The sequence below is a fragment of the Dioscorea cayenensis genome, chromosome 17, assembly GCF_009730915.1.
Source record: "Dioscorea cayenensis subsp. rotundata cultivar TDr96_F1 chromosome 17, TDr96_F1_v2_PseudoChromosome.rev07_lg8_w22 25.fasta, whole genome shotgun sequence".
NCBI classification, from domain to species: Eukaryota; Viridiplantae; Streptophyta; class Magnoliopsida; order Dioscoreales; family Dioscoreaceae; genus Dioscorea; species Dioscorea cayenensis.
In genome coordinates, this window is record NC_052487.1 from 8,555,098 (window position 1) to 8,578,646 (window position 23,549).

The 23,549-nt window shown below is 33.8% G+C and overlaps 3 protein-coding genes across 18 annotated transcripts; 1 reads left to right on the plus strand and 2 right to left on the minus strand.

The window, feature by feature from the left end:
- The first annotated feature begins 306 nt into the window (after positions 1-306).
- LOC120281104 (probable O-methyltransferase 3) lies at positions 307-717 on the plus strand. Its single transcript, XM_039288029.1, has one exon. The coding sequence runs from the start codon at positions 307-309 to the stop codon at positions 715-717; it is 411 nt and encodes a 136-aa protein (XP_039143963.1).
- An 8,406-nt stretch (positions 718-9,123) lies between these two features.
- On the minus strand, positions 9,124-10,937 carry LOC120281105 (agamous-like MADS-box protein AGL11; the record flags this gene model as incomplete). Its single annotated transcript, XM_039288030.1, has 7 exons — positions 9,124-9,195; positions 9,272-9,385; positions 9,949-9,990; positions 10,080-10,121; positions 10,463-10,562; positions 10,723-10,787; positions 10,887-10,937. Coding segments are annotated over 7 exons (486 nt in total), but the record flags the coding sequence as incomplete, so codon positions are not given.
- A 702-nt stretch (positions 10,938-11,639) lies between these two features.
- Positions 11,640-22,057, minus strand: LOC120280181. Of its 16 annotated transcripts, none has more exons than XM_039286944.1 (16): positions 21,824-22,057; positions 21,581-21,732; positions 20,083-20,158; positions 19,107-19,190; positions 18,307-18,379; positions 17,993-18,028; positions 17,458-17,523; positions 13,600-13,739; positions 13,289-13,527; positions 12,998-13,204; positions 12,822-12,914; positions 12,629-12,730; positions 12,158-12,532; positions 11,996-12,083; positions 11,857-11,920; positions 11,640-11,773 (listed from the first exon to the last, which is right to left on the minus strand). In XM_039286944.1, the coding sequence occupies exons 8-15, from the start codon at positions 13,733-13,735 to the stop codon at positions 11,901-11,903; spliced, it is 1,260 nt and encodes a 419-aa protein (XP_039142878.1). In that variant the 5' UTR covers positions 13,736-13,739; positions 17,458-17,523; positions 17,993-18,028; positions 18,307-18,379; positions 19,107-19,190; positions 20,083-20,158; positions 21,581-21,732; positions 21,824-22,057; the 3' UTR covers positions 11,640-11,773; positions 11,857-11,900. The 16 variants fall into 16 exon arrangements, with proteins under 16 accessions (XP_039142878.1, XP_039142873.1, XP_039142874.1 ...); XM_039286939.1 differs by having other exon boundaries at positions 12,626-12,730; XM_039286940.1 differs by lacking the exon at positions 17,458-17,523 and having other exon boundaries at positions 12,626-12,730.
- Positions 22,058-23,549: the final 1,492 nt, after the last annotated feature.

The window sequence follows — 23,549 nt, forward strand, 5'->3', positions numbered from 1 at the left end:
ATTTGGTAGCATTCTAGTTCTCACTCTCTATCTCTCTCTCTCTCTCTTTCTCTCTAGAAACCTCCAAAAAAAAAAGGCTACGATGAAGCTCACTGAGCTGGCTTCTGCTCTTTCTCTATCCCTCCAACAAAGGTTGAAGCTTTTGGGTCTCTTCATGACCTCTCTAGTTTGCTTAGTGTTTTTTTTCGCCAAAACACAATAGCCTTCCGGAGCCACAAAGCATCTACTCACGCCGGTATCCTATCTATTGGTTAAAGGTGAAACATTGAGCAACACCCCTTCCTTAGCTTGCTCCTAGACCCAATCATGCGTGACTCTTCACATGTCCTGAGTCCATGGTTCAAGAGCTCAAAGGAGACTCCTTTTGAGTTTTATTTTGGCAATCGGTTGGGGGATGTGGCTGATGAGAAGCTGGAGTTTAACAAGATGTTCAATGATGATATGGCTAGTGATTTGGTGCTTGTTGGTGATGTTGTCATGATGACTTGCAAGGACATGTTTAAGGGGTTGAAGTCATTGGTTGAAATTGGTGGAGGGACTGGAACTATAGCAAAAGCTATAACTCATGTTTTCCCTAAGATTAAGTGCATTGTTCTTGATCTACCTCATGAGATTAATACTGTGAAGGAAGACATTAGTCTTGTTGAGTATGTTGGTGGTGATACGTTTATCTCTATTCCTCTTGCTAATGCCACTCTCTTGATGGATAACTTCTAATACCCCCAACATATAGCATGTCAAAGCCATTCTTGCGGATCCCTACAAGTTGCTTTAGTGTCGACTGGAGTCTTAGAAGCTGAAGGATTCTCTTTTTAAGTAAGTAATCCCCTGAGAACTCATATTTTCATTATTTGAAGAATTTGTTTTGGCAAAATTATTATCTATTATTTTATTATGGTATTCTTACTTATTGTTATTAATTATAAAATTATCCATTGTCGAATAGGTATTTTCATGTATTTCTGATTTGTGGCTTTAATTAGTTATGGAATTAGTATTTATGCTTTGGTATGTTATTTTTAAAATAGCTACTACTTATTTTGAAAAGTTAATGCATCATATGTATTAGAATATTTGGTTGTAACCAGTTCATTATTTATCTATTTGTTCTTATACGATGGGGTTATGATCATATTATGGTATGATGATAAGATCAAAGCTCTTGAGTTAATGTATAGTGGATGCTATTATATTTTAAAGGGTGTATGTTAATTTTTGATAATATTGAGTCGATGTACAAGTTTGATGGCCATATATGTGTTTAGAGAAAATGTTAATGTGGGTGAATATTAGAAGTGAATACATCAAGAGAGAAATGTTGTATTACAACCCTCAAGCAAGGTTGAGTCTTAAATTTCAAGTTTTAACTTACTATCTAGGGTGGAGATCATAGCCTTTCCTTGATGGTATCCTTACTAAAATTGTGAGGCTGGCACTTGGGAAATAAATTAAATGATTTGGTGGTTTAGAGTCAATATTTCAAGGTTTATTGGGTGGATTATTACAGATTTGAAACTTCAACATTTTATCTTCATGCATGAAATTGCTAGAATGAATTTTTAAGTTATGATAATGAGTTGAATGGGAATTGGGGCCCAAATTCAGAGGTCATAGAAGGATAATTTTCAGATGATTAAAATTGAAAAGTTGTAATGGTTTGTTTGATCTATCTACCTACCAAATTTCATATTTATTGGATATTTATTCTATAAGATATGATCAATTCTAATTGACATGTCTTGGAAGTAAAACTGTGTATGCATGAAGATTTAGAGGCAGATTCCGGATTTAATAAATTCAATCAAGCAAAGTGCTCAGTAAAGAAAATATTCATTATCACCTTATTTTTTAGCCTGCAAAATTTCAAGTTTATTGGATTTGTAGATTATGAGTTATGACCCATTAAAAAGACTTGCACATGATGACATCTATATGAAAAATCTTCAGATTGTGATTTTTCTCACTCTTGGAGACCAAATTTGGTGAAGTATTAAACAAGGAAAGGTTCAGAATTTTCCTAAGTTTCTTACTACAAAATATCTTTGCATTTGATGTTAAATTTTGGGAGTTATGCTTTTTGAAATGAGACATGTTAGAAGTATTAATATGCAAAGCTTGTGAGATATAAATGTATGGAGTGATTAGCTTTTAGTAATGATTTGAGCAATTATTTATTTAATTTTGTAAGTAATTTCTGTATTTCCAGTTATTTTTCCTAAAGTGGGATTCTGAAATTGTGTATTTCCCGTTTATTTGAATATTTGGAAAATTTGTGAATTTTCTGCACTTCAACTTTGAGTTTTTGTTTGAATGCTTTAGTCTCCAAATAAGCGATATACAACCCTGTCAGTGGGGGGTTAAACCCTGACCTTGTCGACAAGAAATTCTGGAAAAATGAGTACAGTTTTGCACTGTATCTGTTCGGTGAAATAATTAATGACCACCTGATATTCAGTCTCGGGTAACCGAGGGTAAATAAATGACCTATGTTATTCTGGCTCGGGTCACTGAGGGTAAACAAATGACCTTTGGCACCTATAGTGAATTTGGAGACATACACTAGAATCTATTACATTCTGCTTTGACTTCTGATTTTGATTTTTATCGATTGCACTATTTATGTGTTATTGATTTCTGTATAGATCTCAGACGCAAATTTTTGTCCTTCCTTGAAGTTTCTGTATTTTTGATATCGCATTTTTGGGTTTTGAATTCCGGTGAATCATATTTGGAAATATTCTTTTATTAAAATATTTCACTTTATATTTTGTTTAAATTATGTTTTGAAGACCTATGCTCATTTCTGGCAAATTATTATTTGCAGTATTTAAATCTGCTATTCTTTTGACTACAGTTATCTTGAATAGTGGTATTACTTGAGAACTATACCTCTATTGAATTATTTATTTTGTATTTGTTTAAACTATGTTTAAACTTGGAATTATTCACAATATCTGAAATTGAGATTTATAAACCCTATTGTTTTAAGCAAATTTCTGGATTACTTATGGGGCTAGTAAGCACATGGATTTGTTTAAATCCTTTTCAAATCAAGAGTGGCAGACTGATGTGGACTTTGAAAGACTGTCTGTAGGTGTGGTTCTGTTGTAAAATTTGAGTTGTTGTCATTTTCTATCACTGTATTCTTGTAGTTTGTATTTTGGACTGCTTGTACCCCGGTATTGTGTACTATGTATAGTCTATAATCCTGTAACTCAATTGGTTTGTTATAGATTTGCTTGTCCTGAATCGGATTCTGAGGCCTTGCAGGCCTATGGGCTCACGCCTTCTGGGTCTGCGGCCGTTTGTCTGCGCACCAGGTCTGGCGAGCCAGGTTCGGGATGTGACAATATGTTCATCTTATTTTATCCATTGACACTTATATTACGTTGTATCTGTTCTATGACTAGACTTCCCAAATACCTCATTTGTTATTTATTCCAATAGTATGATTTGAATTTGATCAAGGACAAAACAAATGTTGAAACAGGAAACTTCAAATTGAATGCAATGATCAGATGAAAATTACATTTCGGAAACAAGAGAAACAATTTTGATAGGATCAAAATGAATGTTGTGGCAATTGCAGAAATCTTGGAGGAGATAGGAAGGGTATTGTTGGTCTAAAGATAGCCAATAAAATCTCTTCACATGTTCTTAAACCACTTATCTTATGTTCAGTGTGTTTTGCAACTTTGTTACCCTCAGCTTGATAGCTTCAAAGTGTATTAGCCCTAAATTGGTACGAATGCGATGTGAAACAAATTTTCAATTTACCTTCTTGGATGTAAATGGCTTAAGAACATCATGCCATGTGGAGTAAACTAGAGACATGCAGATAGATCCAAAGGTTTCAATTCAGAATCACTCCAACAAAGACATTGTACATTTTTTTTTTAATAAAGCGAGACAAAGATACACAATCCCCCCACCATGAAGGAATCAGTTCTCAGAGGTTAATGAAAACCAACTCAAAAGTGGACTTGCTAAGAATCAAATGCTTAAGCTTAAGGGTCCATCAGAATTAAAATTGTGTTTGGTGGGTTATAACTGCTCCTCTCCATTTTTAAATATGATAATTGAAACAAAAATGTTATGTACTTTGTTTGGGACAAAATAATTTTTAAAATTTTAATTTCCAGTTATGCCTATAATAACCTTAAACAGACATTTCAATTTGTTTTTACTTCATCAACTTGACTAATATTTAATTCTCTTTTCAAATCTCTAAAACCAAATTTACTAATCTTTTGAACTAGGTATAAATTCTTCTTTGTTAATTGAATTTCTGGTGAACCTTGGGAGAAGAAATTATATTGATGATGATTTCTTTTGTTAATTGAATGTTGGCATGTTTGTTTGATTTTAATCTATTGCTTTGATATTCAGCCTACAATGGATGGATTCAGAAGGTTTTGATTCATGAATTGTATATGTATAGCGGGATGCTTGCATGTATTAGGTCACATAATAATTGAAGGGGGATTTAATATGGCTGTACACCTGAGGTTCCGGGTTCCAATAAATCCCTGCGGAAATTAGGGTAGTTCTAGACAAGAGCGAGCATTAGAATTACCCTAGCCAAGACTTCTTGTTCCCAAAGACATAGTAGGGGTATCTTCCAGATGGAGGACCCGCATTGGATTAGGATTACACTATGGAGATTCTGGGGTAGTCGACTCCTAGTCTAGCAGATCAAGCCTAGCCAACATTGCACTTAAAAGTCCCAAATTCATCCTTACTTGTTCTTCTCTCGAGGGGATCCTCTCCCGAGGCCTCTCTTTCTCATTGCAACTTGCCTTTAGATCGCTTGCATGGTCTGCCTTAGTTCATTTTTGTTTGTAATTCTTTCATTTATTTTCATATTTGTTTTGAAATAACAACTCTTCATTTGGTAGACTAGATAATGATACCTAGGAGAAAGTAATAGCAGATCTTGGGAGGTTTATTACTTGCCCCAAAGAATGCCACCCTCATGCTTGCACAGGAGGTTTATTACTTGACTACCCATGCACTTGCGCCCAGGAAGTCACATGCAAGCTTTCTAGCATATCCCGCGCTCATCATCAAAGTACACGGGCACAAGCATGGCCTAAGCATCGTCGTGCTTGTATCGGGAATTCCTTTTTAAACACATAAAGTTATGATTTAGGGGGCTTCGGCTTGGTTTATTTGTTGTCAGTACTGGACAAACTTCAACCCCATCCTAAAAAGAAAGGGACCTAAGATATTGGAGCACTCATTGGAGTGGAGCTATGTCAGCGTGAAGGCCATCGAAGCATGATTTGAAGGATTAGAGAAGCAAAAGGGAGATCTATGAATTCTTACTTCTTTGTTATCTCTTTATTTTTAATATTATGTGTACCCATAAGGGCTAAACCATTCTCTGATGCGCCGGATCTATAAACCTTGAGATGTTGTGTACCTGATAGTCAAAGTAAGGAGTCAATACACATTCTCATAAGGAAGTAGTCGGAGGAGTTCCTTTATTCTCGTGTCTCTTAACTAGTTCAATTCACCACTTATTCCCACTATCCATCCATCTTTTACCTCTCTCTAGTTCTTTAGATTGATATTTTTCACAACCCTCTGTTATGGTTAGATACTAGAAGATTAATTAGTACTAAGAGCCTCCTAGTCCCTGTCGATTCGACTACCCAATCCAATTGGGTAGACTTTACTACTTGTGTAATCAGTGCACTTGCGGCGTATAAAGGGAGTACCCATCAAGTTTTTGGCGCAGTTACTTGAGGACTGGTAACTTTTAGGAACATTAGAATTTTAGTAATCTAGTCATTATTTTTATTTTCTATCTATATATAATTCTTTTAATCTTGTTTTTGTTTTCTCATGTTGTTTAACTTTTGTTTAGGTAACTTTGCATGACCCAAGGAAGCTCTTCTCCTTTGGCTAATCCAAATCTGGACATTAAACAGACATTACATAGGAGATTGAGACAAGTTAATTTGAGGGATACAGGGTCAATTGAGATAGGTGTTGAGGTAGATCAAGAAGCAACAATGCGCACAAATGCACATGTCATAACAAGTAATAAAGTGGTACCACGTGAGGGGTAGGGTTGTTGAACCATAGGGATTGGGAGTCCTAGTACTAATTGTTCTTCAAATCTCTAGCCGGTAAACAAAGGATTGGGAGATAATATGCATTTGCGTAACCGCAAGTGCATCAGTCGTACAAGTAGTAAAGTATACCCAATGGGATTGGGTAGTCGAATCCACAAGGACTAGTAAAAGCTCTCAATACTCATTCATTTCCTAATATCTAGCTGGTTCAACATATTGGATTTGCACTAATAAAAACTAAAAGAGACAGAGCTTTTGGGTTGCAGAGATAGCAATGGGAAGGATAGTGTCCTAGACTAATCCCCTTGATAAATGTATTGACTGAGTTATTGATTACATGGACATCACCTTAGATCATGGTGACCTCTTACAAAGGGTTTAATAGCATACATCCTCACTCAAGACTCGAAGCAGACTCAACCCCTTCCCTAATGTGTGTATAAGCTAGACGAATAAAGATTATCCTCTAGATAGCAAGAAATCAATCTAAGGTTAACATGCACTCTTGACTACAATTTCAACTACGGGGGACATGTACACCACATCAATGCTTTCACAGATAGCGGCAATCCCCATGTTGATTTTTGCAACATACAAACATCAATGGTAATCAACACAAGAAGATAATCCAAATAAACAAAAGAGAGTTCACAACGAAACTCAATAATCAAATAACACAAGTCAATACATCGTAATGTCAAGGTTCATAATCTGGGACACCGAAAGATAGTTAGCCCCTCATAGTTCTACAATCATTTATAAAAAAGCAAAAAAGAGAAATAAAGATTATCCAATATACATTATCCATTAGACTCCCTTCTTACTTCATAATTGCGTCGGAGAAGGCTTGACGATCATCGTCGCCGACAATCCTCCAATCCCACGCTTATCTCTACTCTGAATCTGGCCCTGAATGATGCTGACAACTGTCCTAACCCGTGCCTCTAAAAAGAAAGATGAGGATTCCCATGAAATCTGACTTTATGGCATAAATACTCCTTTCCCGATGCAAGCACCGCCATGCTGACGATCGTGCTTGGCTCCAAATGCTGGGAAGTGATCTTCGGCGTAATACCAGTAAAGAGCATGGGACTCAGCACGCCCGTGCTTACTGCCCGTGCTTGTTGAGCACAATGGTGAAAGGAGCCCTGTGACCATGCTAATATTTCCAAGAGATTTCTAGTAAGCACACCTGTGGTTACCGTCCGTCCTCCCTTAGCACGTTGGTGCTAGGAGAGGCAAAGCCGTGCTTCTAAACCTTGTGCAGACTCCAGGGAAATGCACACGGCATAGCACGCCCGTGTTATTAACTGTGCTTCAAGCATTGGTGTGCTTCAAACCATGCTTGTTCTAAAAATTGCATTCCAATGCTATTTTGTCTCAGAATTCATCTCTATTATTTCCTTTTGGTCCAAAACCCAATTATCTGCAACAATTAGCAAACATACCTCAAGTAGCATTAGTTTATAACAAAACATACTAAAAGGACAAATCACACTATAGAATATACAAAATATCTATATAAAATGCACTCAACAAATTAACTAAAGCAAAATAAAAAAGAAGGTGGAAAGCAAAAGTGGATAAAAGCTGAGTTTTTACAATGATAAGAAGTAATGCCCCGTACAAATTCCCAAATGCATTATTGTGCTAACTCGCTTCCAATGAATATCGGGTAGATTTTATGGCTCTTATGTGTGCTTAAAAGCAATGTCATATCTACAGCTCTCAATTACGCCAAGTTTTGCAATTCTGACTACGGGTGTTTCACATATCAAGTTTTGTAATTACAATAAGCTATCACAATGGCGACAATCGACACACATCAATTTTCACAACTAAGACTATGCAAATCAAGCACATCAATTTATATGACTTAATATTTAACACAAAATCACATAAAAGTTCATAATCTTTCTAAACAAGTAAATCAATGTACACTAAGCAACATGGTTCATAAGCCTGGGACACTGTAAATGGTTAGCCCTCATACGTTCACACAAATGAGAAAAGGAAAGAGATACAAAATAATGAAAGTTCATGACTCCCTCTTCCAAGAAAAATCCCCTCAAATGTGCTTCAAAGAACTACTTTGGTAGCTAAGCTTCACTTTTCAATGTGACTTCAACTCTTCCTTGATCTCCCTAGGAAGTGTGGTGAAGATTGCTCATGGCCTCCTTCGATCATCCTGAAGTAGAGAAGAATACCTTGCCCAAAAAGCTCCCCTTGGAACATAGATATGGGCATTAAAAAGTAAGTTTCTGGCTGAACATGACCTGAGCACTATCATGCTTAGGCCGTGCTTTTCACAAGAAGTCGGAAAAAGATAATCAAGTCTCCAGGCAGTCACGGGTAAAGCACGCTCATGCTTAGCCCATGCTCCCCAGAAGTATGCTCATGAACTGGCACTACAAGAAAATATACCTATAGCGGCCGATAAATCCGCCGCTATAGGTCCTAAATCCACCGCTACAGTCCATAGTGGCTGAAATTAAATTTGCCATTAAATCCTCCGTCGTAATAGCGGCTATGCCGGAAGTGTACAGCGGATGTTAGAGCTGCTATATATGCTTTTAGCGGCGGAAAAAAATCCGCCGCTATATGATTTTTTTATGCCTACAGCGGCGGATTTTTCCGCCGCTCTAGGTCCCCAGCTCCATATATTCATATTTATATTCGTATATTCATATTTATATTTTTCCTATGTTGCTCCATATATTCATATTTATATTCTTCCCACAACCTAAAATACAATAATAATTAAAAATGAACATCCACAATTGTAATATTGATACATGCAAAAATGTTTTGCATTCATTTCATCACAAAACTCAAGAATGTCATGTAGTTGTGGTCCTCAACCAACAATTAAAGTGGTTGTGATCTCTTACAAAAAAAGAAATGGAAGAATGGCATGTGAATTACAAGACTGGTTTGAATGAAATCGGACCAATTACAATTAGTGCGCATAAGAAAAATTGAGTTAACAATAACTTGTGGAAAGACTTATAACAAGAGATGATCAAAATATAATCGTAATTCATGATTGCTCAGTCCTCTCCACCAACCGAATGCACTTGTCATCAATAACAAATTGAGAACTTGATTTTATCTGCAAAATTAACTAACTGATAAATATACAACTGAACCTAAGGAATGAAGAAAAAACTTTGCCAACCCAGTCTAACCTTGTTCATTAGCATTTCCTGAAGCTGAGCCTTGTCTCCCGTTACACCTAAGTCCTGAAGTTCCTTGATCACAAGCTTTTGTAGATTTTTTATTTTCATAGCCCTATTTGGATTCTGCATAAGAAAACACTAGGCTTTTTTAACAGAAATCATCACATAGTAATAATAATAATCTGCAAAATAAGTTCCAGAAAATGACTAGTCCTAGAAACAATGCATTATTACATAAGCAAAGGAAATATAAAAGCTGAAATCCTGTAATTATGTGTTCTTAGATAAGATGCATGTTATGAGCAAGATGATATTTATGTCTTAAATAAGCAGAAGCTAGCTTTGTGATAACTCTAATTACTTTTATGCTGGCACTGAATTGAATAATTCACTTGTATGAGCACTTCATGCATTTTGATAAAAAAGCTAAAAAGTTTTCATTTAATTATTCCAATAATTTATTATCACTTGCTCTGTTAAGATTAGGAATGAGGAATGCAGACCATTCATTGCACTCAACCCTGTTTGGAAATGTTTTCATTTAGAAAAATAGAACAGAACAAAACTTGCAAACAGCTATGTTTTTCTATGTGAATGTAAATGGCATGCATTTCTTGGATCGTTTTCCCTATTAGATCTTAAGAATTTAAATAACAATTCAATTAGTGTTGTCACCATACCATTACCTTTGATCTAAGATACGTATTGTCATTTTGAAGTTCCAGCTCCTACATTTGCACTAAGTCTTTTCAGTAATGTATCATATAAACCAAGAAGGAAAAGAATCACTGAAAAAAGTTGAAGCTTATGACGTAACTCTTTTCTGCATGTACTCAATCTCCGCAAAGAGCAACTCATGCTTGTGATACAAAGACAAGATATGAGTAAGCCATGTAGACCAAGGAATGCAAATTAAATTGCATATGAGATTTTGTTGAAATAATCAATCCTTCCTTTATAGCTGAACATGAATGTATATTGCACTTAGCATGAATAATAGCTCATGATCTTCTAATCAGATAGAATAGCTAAGGGAAAATGTGACAGTAAACTCCTCTGTATATAAATCATTAATTATTTTATCTTCTACGGTGATAGTTTTTTAGTTACCAACAAGGTCTCAAGTTCCTTTTATAATTAAGTGCTAAACTTGGTGAGCATACTCTAGTTACCAAAAGGCCTTGAGGTATGTAATTTTACCTTCTTTGATCTGATACGTGCAATTCCTCTTTCTAGTCTGCTTTCAAGTTGCTTGAGTTCCTTTATGGTTAAAGAACTTAAACCTTCTCCTGCCAAGTGCCTGGAAGTTGTTGTACGTATATATGCACAAAGACATAATCACATCATAAGCTGTTTGAAGTTATTATGAGGATCTGATTTTTGTAGGTCTCCTAGTGGAAGACATCAAATAGAAAGTTAACATTTTTCTACTTTGCATTTTAACAAATGTTATATTTTACCTGTTTGCATTCTGTAGAATCTGTATTTGGTGACGTAACTTTGTTGCTTCCTGCTGGTAGTATTGTTGCAATTAAACAAGATTAGAGCAACAAATCTTTTACATGGATTTGTTTTGAAAGATATTGTAATACAATACTTGTTTGACAATTCATTGTCATTTTACCTGAGTTTGAATTGTCAGCGATTGCCTTCTTGTACCTTTCAATTGTCGATTTTATACTGCACAAAACAGATCCAAAAACATTGTTATCAACCAAATGTCCTCACAAGCTTGATTTGTCTGTGCATTATAGTTGGATGCATTATAGTTTTAAACGATCGAACTCTATTATTCTAGCATCTTTAGATAACTTAAACATATATATATATATATATATATATATATATATATGATAAATAGCAAACTCTGGCAAACACCAAGAGCTCCATGAGAGAATGTATTGTTGCATTGTCCAATATTGTTCTTTTATAATCATTTTGTCACATTGCTTTGACCAAATATATACATGATTTCAGACATTTACCAAAGTGGTCAAGAATCAGTGCATTCTGAAATGAAGTTGGTATCTGGTGAAAGTTCAGGCTTGTTGATAGCTACTGATAAACTTCATATATGTTAATCTAGAAACTATTCAAATCATGTAAATCAAAAGGTAAAAGCCCAGTTGAGTAGGCTGCCATCCTATCAGAAAAAAGATACTGATGCCCATGATACAGTCACATTATCTCAAGTATGCCATTATTCTTTTTCTAAAACTAATTTGTACAATAATTAAACAACAGTTTCAGGATGTAATGATAACTCAAATGATAATAAGACCAAGTCAAAAAGATGATGATAACATATCTTTCAAACATTCACTTAATGAAGGCTAGCGAAGAACCAAAACTTGAACCATTCATTTAATATAGAGTAGATTGAAAGAGATGCATCATGCAACATTAACCAAAACAACCAGGATTCAAAAACAAAAATCTATTGAAATTTTTCATCAATGAAAACATCCCATTTTAAAGAAAAAAAAAGGCACGTCGAGCTTCATTGCAAACCTGAAAATTGAAAGAAAAAAACAAATTAGCAAAGTATAAATTTTGCTTTTATTAAAATAGGAAAATACTAATAGAAATCTCACCAACAAAATAGAAATACTAATTTTAGGAAGATGAAACCATGATCTTAATTTTTAGAAATTACATCTACAAAATAAAAATGAATAAATTAGTTTATGTTTTATAGAATAAATAAAAACTCCTCCATATGAAATTGATTACCAGTAGAAGCTATATGATCTTGATCTCCATCTTCATTGGGATTAGAAGATCCGATGTCATTATTTTGTGAGTGAGATGTCCCCGGACCCTATAAGATATAATTGTAGTTATCTAGACATGAAATATCCTCATATAATTTAGCATTTTATATTAAAAAAATACCTTTCTAGATATTGCGGATAATATAGCAACAACACCACCTTCCACACCACTTTGGCGACCAGCAGCTTGAATCAATATATCTACTTTGTTCTTCAAATCAGTAATATCATTTTCCATCATTTTATTTTGACTTTCCAAGCGTCTATTTTGACTTTCCAAGCGTCTATTTTGGCTTTCTAGGCGTTCACACCTTTCCATTAGTTCACGGCGAGTGGGATGAGGTCCATGAAGGTCTTTAAGTGAAACTCCTAGACCATACATTCTGCAACGCCCATGGTTATCTTCTCCCATGACCTGGGAGAATATTTTATCCCTTACCGTACTAGAACTTTGGTAATCCTCTGGTAGTTGGGATGACAAAGTTTTCATTTGGGCCTGCAACAGAATTGTATACTCCATAAAATAGGTAGAACATAATAAATTTAATGGATATAATATACGGAATAAGAAAAAATTTGAAGTATGTACAACTCTTTCTTCTGCAACAGCATCAACAAATGTCCCATCTCTTCTTTGATGTAACTTGAGAAACATGTCTAGTCGTGATAGTTCTACCCCATCATTATTGATAGTCTAGTACAACAAAAAGTTAATCTCATATTAATCCTAATATTTTCATTGGTTGTAAAATTAGATTTGCATAAGCTTTTGTGATAAATTTTACCTCTTCATAAAATCTTCTTGCAAAACTTTTTGTGCCAGATGTGTGAGGCATGCTTTGTTTCCCTCGATTTATTTTGCCTTTATCCTCGCGCATCTAAAGCAGAAAATAATTAATTATGAAATATATTAATAAAAAGTTCTTGACTAAAAATATAATTAAATATGTTAGGAAAATACCTTTCCAGTATCACTTTCCCAAAAATCTACCAACCAATTCCATTCTACTTGTTCTAACTCCAAAGGACGATTTCTTTTTGCACCTACTTTGTCGCCCTTGAAAGGATTATAATTGGTTTTTTTAAGTTGACATTTAAAATCCTTCCATTTTTTATTAAATGACTGAAGCGCCCATTCTTTGAGATTGATGTCAATATCAAAAACATCCTACAACATAATTAAATTTAAAACATCATCAATTTGATTTGGTTAACACAAAATTTTATAGAACTATAAGATTATAAACAATACCTGCACTCTTTGCCAAACTTTCTCCTTATCTTCTTGTGGCACATGCCTCCAATCTGTGTATCGGAAAGAAAAAAATCTAGGTCTATGTACCATAGTACCTAGAAATTGGCCCAACTCTCGAGCACCATCACCAACTGGTTGTCCCCTACTATTAGCAAGGACAACTTTTTTTGTTGAGTTCCCATCACTGTTCCATAATCCCTCAAGCCTGGTACGACCTCTAACATTCTTTTGAGTTCCTAAAAATTATTAAAAAGATATCTCAAATACTGAATTTGAGTGAACAATATAAATTTACAAAATATTCTTACCAGAATCAGAAGTAGACCCATCATGTACACGATCTGAAGTAGGGCCAGTGCTTATAGAGTGGCTTGAGCTTGGATTAGATAGAGTTGGACCTTCTACTCTACGACGAAGGCTACCATGTCTTGTAAGAGGCCACATTTAGCTGTCATACAAAAGTTATAGTGTTATTCAAAACTTAGTTAAAATTAAAATTGACAAATAAAATATTTTTTAATTTGGTTTCAACACATAAATACAAATTGTGAACTAGTAACAAACCTTTATAAGTAAAATTTCTTAATCAGTATCTTCATCATATTCATTAGTTGAATCCTTCATTAAAGTGTCAATGTCAACAGAGTTGATAGCTTCATCAACCATTACTCCCTCCATATCTGTCCGTTCCCAATTTATGTTATTATCACCACTGAAAATGTCATCCACTAAATTCAATTCATTGCATGGTATGCTTTGCAAATAGTCTTCATTTGAGGGATCATTTTGCATGTCATAGAAATCTCTAGGCTTTGTTTGAATAGCCACATGCCAATTTGGTTCTGAAGGATCTTCAACATAAAATGCTTGTAGTGCTTGAGATGCCAAAATGAAAGGCTCGTCATATTCATTTGCTCCTGTATTAGATAATTGGTTTAAGTTCACAAGAGTAAACCCTAAATCATCCTTCTTTGTCCCTTTTGTAACATCAATCCACTCGCATTTGAACAATACAATCCGTTTCCATCCATGATAGTTGAGTTCAATAATATTATTTAAGACTCCAAAATATGTTATCTCGCTCTCAATTGGGTTTTTGTCACTTGTACTTGCAAAACTCATAGTTGAAGCAACGACAACCACTCCACTATTCTGTATTTTCCTTTTGCGCTCTCGAGCTTTAACATGGAATCTGAATCCATTGATAGTGAAAGCATTGTAACTCCTGGCTACTATGTCTGGACCTTTAGCTAGATGTATAACTTCAACAGGTAAGGAAGAATTTTGCACATTTTGAACTTTGTGGAATATCCACTCATCAAACTTCTGGTGATGCATCTTATCAAGCTCATAAGTGCTAATCCATCGATTTTGTCTTTTGAGTTCTGCTTTATGCTCACTAAGAAAATAAACAATTTTTTATTAAAAAACTTGGAACATGTATAAATTAATAAGGGAAATTCTAATTTTTACCTGATACAATAATCAAGGGATTCAGAATTAAATAACATGTAACGATGTGCTTGTTTCCACTCAATAGGATTAAGCGTAAATGTTGTTGATTTTCCTATACCATGACCATTAAATGGGTCCCCAAAATCATCATTGCGTGGTGTTTTATAAAATCTTGTATCAACTCCTTCAAAATATCTTGAACAAAAGGTAATGCATTCCTCCACAATGTAGCCTTCAGCAATTGAACCTTCTGGTCTACTCCGATTGCGAACATATGATTTCAATGTAAGAAGATACCTGAAACCAATATCAATAGGATATAAATAAAAAAAAACTAGCTAACAACACATAATATAACCACAAACTAACCTTTCAATAGGATACATCCAATGGTACTGTACTGGTCCAGCAAGTTTTGCCTCAGTAGCTAAGTGGACAACCAAGTGAATCATCACATCAAAGAATGCCGGTGGAAAAATCCTCTCTAGATTGCAAAGGGTTTGTACAACTGATAACTGTAATCTATCAAGATCCCTCATATATACTTTCTTCGAACATAACTCTCTAAAGAATGAACATAATTCAACAAGAGTTGCTACAACTGGCTTCGATAATGTCCGCCATATTGCTATGGGTAGTAATTGATGTATCATCACATGACAATCATGACTTTTGAGACCAATAACCTTGAGATCTCTCAAATTTACACAACGTGAAATATTTGAAGAATATCCATCCGGAACTTTCACATTTTTCAACAAAGTACAGAATTTCTCTTTCTCTTGTATATTCATTGTAAAGAATGCAGGAGGGATATAAGTTTTATTTCCAACCCCAATTGGATGAAGCTTTGTTCTTATTTTCATTTCACACAAGTCTAAGCGAGCCTTCAATGTATCTTTACTTTTTCCAGCTATATTAAGTAATGTCCCGAGCAAACTGTCACATATGTTTTTCTCAATATGCATCACATCCAAATTATGCTGTACTAAATTATGCTCCCAATAAGGTAGTTCAAAGAATATGCTTTTCTTCTTCCAGTTGTAGTAATCTTTGGAATCTTTTAGTGCTAGCCTCCTCCGTTTTGATGCCAAATTAGAGTGCCCTTTCCCAAATTCATTTTGAAAACCCTCTAATTGGTGTAAAATTTCTGTAGTAGACGGCGGATTTGGCATAATCTTGAACTCCTCTGTTCCATCAAAAGACTTTTTGTCTACTCTAAACTTATGATTAGAATCAAGAAATTGACGATGCCCCATGTAACAAAACTTCCGACTATTTTTCAAATACCGTGAACATGTGTTCTTATTACAGTAAGGACAAGCAAGACGCCCTTTTGTGCTTCATCCTGATAACATAGCATAACCCGGGAAATCACTGATGGTCCACAACAATGCGGCTTTCATCTGAAAGATCTGATTTGTGTGTGCATCATAAGTACTAACACCTAATTCCCACAAATTCTTCAACTCATCTATCAAAGGTTGCAGGTACACATCAATGTCATTTCCTGGTCCACGTGGACCAGGAATCAATAATGATAATATAAAATTTGGTTGCTTCATGCACATCCATGGAGGCAAATTGTATACAGTTAATATAATCGACCAAGTGCTATAGGAAACACTCATAGTCCCAAATGGATTAAAACCATCTGTTGCTAAACCAAGCCTTACATTTCGACGATCTGAAGAAAATAACATGTGCTTAGCATCAAAATCCTTCCATGTTGTTGAATCTGCAGGATGTCTTATGAATCCATCTTTCACCCGATCTTGATCATGCCATATCATTAGTGGGGCTAATTTTGATGACATGAACAATCTTTGTAATCTTGGGACTAAAGGAAAATGTCGTAATACTTTCTCAGGAATTTTTTTCTCCTTTTCTGCAGAAGAAGATACCTCATTTCTTAAGTCCTTTTGCATTTGCTTCCACCTAGAAGCTCCACATACTTTGCAAATCTCATCATGTGCGGCTTCTTTCCAGTACAACATACAGTCATTTGGACATGCGTCTATTTTCTTATAGTCAAGACCCAAGTCCTTAACAATCTTTTTTAATTCATAAAAAGATTCTGGTAATGTCTCTCCCTCTGGAAGTGCTTCTTTCAAGAGTGCAAGCAACAAATCTAAAGATTTATTACTCCATCCTGATAAGCACTTTATGTGATATAGCCGAACAATAAATGTGAGTTTCGTGAATCTAGCACATCCTGGATATAACTCTTTGTTTGCATCTTCAAGAAGTTTAAAAAATTGACCGGTTTCATTATTCAAATCTCCCGGAGATGAAGCTGGTGATGTTGTCTCATCTCTCATGTTATCATCTGACATAGCAAACCCATCTTCTAATACTTCATTCGCATTAACATGGCTTGGCAAATCATCATGTTGTTCAATATTTGCATTTGAAGAAGATGGTGGTTGTTCTCCATGTTCGTACCAATTTTTATATAATTTCAGTATACCATGAATAATAAGATGTTCATACACCTCATCTCTTGTCAAAAGGACACTGTTGACACATCTTCTACATGGGCACAAGATTTGATTTGACATTGTATTAGAAAATGCAAATTCCAAGAATTCCCTAACTCCTTGTTCATATTCAACACTCAACCTACAACATACAATACTGTATTATTAACTAAATAAGCACCTAAAGAAAAAGAATAAAGTTTATTTATTATTATTCAATATTGTAATTACCTTGACTTTGTCATCCATGTCTTGTCCATGTCGCAAATTCAGTTGACCTCTTCTTAATAATAATGTCTGTTGATTTACAATTGTATCTTATCAACAATGAAACTTTTAGTTAATGACTATAAATTTTGAAACTTGATATCATTTTATTTTAAAAAATGTCATGTTGTCATATTATTACTTTAAAATGATTTTAAAGACTCAATTAATGATAAAGTTGTGACCAATAAGCAAAATCAAATAATCAATAAAGCAGCAAATAAACAAACAAAAATCAAACAAAAAATAATTGCTGTGAGGAGGTCATATCACCATCAGAATTTGAATTGCATGCTGGTAGCAAACAACATGCTATTTCACCAATTGTCATATAAGGCATGTTGCAAACCATGAAAGCAAAACAAATTATTTATTACATCATAGGTCGATCTCATATAATGTCATTAGAATTGTAGAAGTCATTGTTTTTCAAAGTTTATCCTTGTTAGAATAACAGATGATTAGACATGAATTTTTTTTTGTATAAAAGAAATGGTACCTTATATGAGCCCAATAGCCTATCACAAGCCAAGACCTGAACAAAAACATAGGCACGATCTCAAGAGCATGTAAACAAGCTATGAGGGCATTACATTGAGATTCAACATGTTCAAAAGGTATACAATCAAACAATGAGAACAGAAATTATATTGAATGGGCAGTAGAACATCCATATTTGACAATTCAATAATGTGCATTTTGAGATTCAGTTCTCTTGAAGAATGACAGTAGTTTCTGACATTAAGTCCTAATTTATATGCAATCAATAGGAATACATATTTGAATTTTTCCCATTTATAATGAAGGCCTTACAAAAATAATGGAAAGTATTCTGACAATTGGCAGTGTTGTACAGAAAACAAAGCTTTACTGTAGCCTGGAGATTCTGCAACAAATCCAAGTTCAGTTAATCTACAACAATTTATTGAGAATCCTGGTTGCAATATGTCATGCAATGTTTTCAGCCAACCAATCATATCATCTCCAGGGAAAAATAAACTAAAATCTAATTCGAGTGTTGAGAAAATTGTATAGAGAATCTTAGTAGCATGAAATGCAATGTTTCTTTAAAACATAGCGCAGAAATAGCATCTTAAATTCAGAAAAAAAAAAGAGAATAACATGTGAATCAAATTAATCAGGTTTTTGTCAAAAAAAATAAATAAAAATAAAAAACAAAAAACCACTTTCTTCACTCAACTAAGCAGAAAAAATGGTTCTCACAGTAATATATATATATATATTACTGTGAGAAAGTACTCCAATTTGATTTTGGAACAAGCACTCTGTCCATAAGGAAGGCAAGTTGTATGTGCTGTATGGTCACGGGAAGCAACACTTATGTCAGTTATATATATGACAGATTCCATTATGACTCTTACTTGTGGTATCATCCATTCATGCAAACACTTTTTCAAAAAAAAAAAAATAAGTAAAAAGAAAAAAGAAAAGTTCATTCATGCAAGTTGTGGTGTTATCTGAAGAGCAGTAGTGCCAAATTATTATGTTTTAACTTAGACTACCATTACAGAGAATGCTTCTTTGCTAGAGAGAGAGAGAAAAAAAGAATATGTCAAAGTTGGATATGGTGCATTGATATGCAAGGTATGTACCTTTATATTTTTATTTTATTTCTTGGTATGATCACAATGATTTCTGGTATGGCTTTCCGGGTGTCTCTTGTCCTTGGATGTTCCCTGTGGAATCTCTTGTTAATGACACTCAGAAAAGGCTGTCTAGCAGTTATTTATACTCTCGGTAATTGTCTCATAATTGTTAAACAACTAGTGCACAATATCATGACATTAACACATATGGAAAATTAGCAGAAATTATGAGATTATTTGGGAGTTTTTGTGAACTTTAGACATGTTTTAGCAAGTAATAAAGACATGAGAACTCAGCACAAAATAAGTTATGTTGGTTTTTTTTTTTTCTAAGTTTTGAACTCAAAAATTGGAGGGAGTGAGATATTATGAATTATATAATAAAAGTAAACTTTTTATAAGAGGTGTTTTTTGTCCTCTTAAAATTGGAATTCAAAATTATTTATTTAAGTAACATAAATTTTTATCATTTAGATTATAACCTTGTTGATCTTGTTGGTTCTGAAAGAAGGTTTGAGTGCACTTTGAAGAAACATAATGCAAAAGAGGTTGCCTAAGCTAAAATCCTTGGTATCCAAAGAGATTGACATGAAAATTAATTAATGCATTCTTCTTTTTCTTTTTATAATAAAGGTCGGAACTTTTTTAAATAAAATAAAACAAAAACACTTTAAATAAAAGCCATCAGGATTTTATTTAGAAACACACTCAATGGTATAACTTATGAATTTTATTTAGAAACACTTTAAACACTTTAAATAGATAAATGCTTGCTTTATTAAATTAAATCCCAATAATACATTCTTGTGAATTTAAAATATAAAATGGCATAGGCTCTATTAACATGGGACTGGCAAGAAGATATGAATTTGCCCAAACAACAATAGAAAGTATAGCAGTCTTATGCAAAACACAATAGGTCCAAGTGAGAAATATAATTTAATCACATACGCAGGAAAGATTAAAAGAAGCAGCTATATACCTCTCACTAGGAACACCCCACAATCTGCGAAGGTAAAAATCTGATTTTGAAACAACTATATCTGGTGGTAGTCGTTCTGCACCTCGAGGATTTGAAGGAACATAAATATATGAAACTGAGATAGTTAGCATCAACAAACTCAGCTTCTATAACGCAAATAAAAATAATTAGACGACATATATCACAAGATTGCAGAATGAGATCACAGAACACAAAATTAATAAACACATATATAGAGCAGCAAGCTTCTAGCATAGATCACCTACACAAATATATCTTAGGTCATAATCAATGTGAAATGGCAATTTATTAACTTCAACTATTTAAAGATGATGGTACAATTGTGATATCAGGATTAATTTGCAATAGGCATGCGATTAAAATTTACAAGAAAGAGACACGCTAAGTATCACAGGAGAACAATATTCTTTCCACTGCTGTATTCCGTGACAAGGAATCCATAATCTAGAGCAACATATTCTTTCCTATTCTCAACCTTCATAAAAACTCATTGAACTTAATAGTGTAAAAAGATCATCAGAGCACAATCTGTGGCTTCAAAAGCACTACCAAGTAAGTTTATGAAACATTTACTTAAGGATGATACATGTAAATTAAAAATTATTTTGGACACCATATATGGAAGCCTTTTGTTCTCAATTGCAAAATTTTATTATCTTTCACAACACTGCTTTCCTCCTCTGAAAATTCATAAGGTGAAAGAGCTTTTTATATACTCCCTTCTCAATCTTTGTCCATATCCTTATTCAATTGCTTGAAATCTTCCAAAAATTGAAACAGATGTGCTGCCCACTATTTTCATGAATTTTGATCCAAGCGGCTTCTTTTGGACACATTTTCTAATGAGAATTCCTCCAGGCAGGCAGGAAGATGTTTGCCTTTAGTTCACTAGTTTAGTTTTCCAATATCTCAAGTTAAGCTTAAGCTTTTAGCAAATTCAGTTGTTGTATCTTCTTTATATTAATAAGCATCTCAAAAAATGCATCAGGACCTTTCAGATTACATATGCTTGGGATTTAACAATGAGCAATTAACAAAATATGAAAGTTACAAGGGCTGAAATTTAATGATTAGAACAAGAGAGAAAATATAAAAATGAATTTAACACTTAAAAAAAAACTCACATGCCTTTAACTATGAGAAACAAACTCCTTCAACAATTCACACTTATAAACTATCTGACATTCACATTCAACATAATTAAATATAGCATTGCGTAGCAGAAGAAATCAGAAGCATTCAACCACCAAATTTTTTGCCATTTCAGTAATAAATAAGCATTGAATGGCAACATGCACAAAAAAAAATTTTAAGGAGCAAACATATTTATATAATATTGTGACATCAAACCATAAATAAATAGCAAAACATTTTCAGCTGATAAAATTTGAAAAGAAATAGGAAAAACTAAGGAAAGAGCTAACAAGCAAGCAGTAAACACAAGAAAAATGTCAGCCAGTGGGGATGTAGAACTCACAATTCAAGCAGAAGGCAAAGGCAATGGTCTATGCTACCGTTCAGTGATAAGCACCTTTGCCTGCATTTGGCTCCGCGACAACCCTCTCCATTTCCGTGACAAGAGAAACCTCAAGCGCGATATTGATCACAGATCAAACACAAACGCTAACCCTAGAACCAGATCGCAAGAGCAGACTGAGGAATATGAAATGCAATGCCGATCAAGAGGAGGAAACCAAAACAAGAAGGGATTCAAGAGTACCTTTAGTGCCTGAGATCGAAAGGAATGAGAGGGTTTGGAATCCTATCAAAAACGGCGAGATCCGACAGCATGGAGCTCGTTTCTCCAAGAATCGTAACGAAAAATGAACAAATCCGAGAAGCGGAATGCGAATTGGCAGCGTGAGAAGGGATTATTGAAAGCTGGGAGTGGATCAGTGGAGGCACGACGGAGGGTCGAGCGAGCGAAAAGAGGGAGTGTAAAAAAGAGTTGGACTTGAAATGAAGCTGGGAATGAGATTTTTATAAATTTAATAACATCTTTTGAGTTCCGGTCCAAACCCAAACGGTCATTAATTGATTTTTTTATTAAATATATCTAAAAATATATCTAAAAATATATATTATATATCAATACCATATATATATATATATATATGAATCTCTCTCCTCTAGCCTTGTACGTTATAAATACATATGAATCTCTCTCCTCTACCCTTGTACGTTATAAATATTTTACAACGGTCATTAATTGATTTTTTTTAATTAAATATATCTAAAAATATATCTAAATATATATATTATATATCAATACCATATATATATATATATATATGAATCTCTCTCCTCTAGCCTTGTACGTTATAAATACATATGAATCTCTCTCCTCTACCCTTGTACGTTATAAATATTTTACAACGGTCATTAATTGATTTTTTTAATTAAATATATCTAAAAATATATCTAAAAATATATATTTATTTTTTAATTCTATTACAAATAAATATGTATTTATTTATCAATAAATATATATATTTTTTAAAAATATTTAATTCTATTAAAAAAATAAAAGGATAGATATATCTATTTTTTAATTCTATTGAAAAAATATTTTAAAAATATATATTTATTTAAAAATTTATTTAAAAACTTATATAAAATCTTAAATAAATATTATTAATAGCACATAGTTAATTAAACTTAAAAATAGTCATGAAACAATGAATGAGGGTACATGCTTAATTACAAGTTTTATAGAGGGTGTATATGTAAAAATATTTTTATATCTACAAATTTAGTGGCTCATATAAAATCCGCCGCTAAAATTTGCCGCTATAGCCCAACTTTCTTGTAGTGTTATTAGTCTGTAGTGTATTTATACTTTAGGTATATTTGGTCTAATTATTTTTCATCTGATGGCTTTCATACACAATGGAGCCCATCCTCAGAAGCATGTTGACGTCACCGACTAAGTTCGAGATAGACACCTTTATCTAGGCTATGAAGTCCCATGACGCTCCATTTTGGAAAGAGGTTATTAATAATGAAATGGACTCTATCATGACCAATAATGCTTGGGTCTTCGTTGATCTTCCACCAAGATCCAAAACTGTTATATGTAAACAATTTTTAAAAAAGAAAATGAAGAAGGATGGAATAATATATAAATTGAATTCAAGATTGGTAGCTAAGGACTTTACATGAAAGCATGGTCTTGATTTTTTTGATGCTTACTCATCATTTGCTAGAATAACTATCACAAGAGTACTCATTGCACTTGCATCAATTCACAAACTTGTAATTCACCAAATAGATGTCAACCAAATAGATGTCAAGATAGAATTTTTGAATGCTGAATTGGATGAAGAGGTCTATTTTCAAAACCAAAAGCGTCTGTACTAGGTGGTTAAGAGAAGAACATGTGTGAACTAATTAGATCCTTGTATAGGCTTAATTAAGCACTTAAATAATGGCATCACGAATTTGAT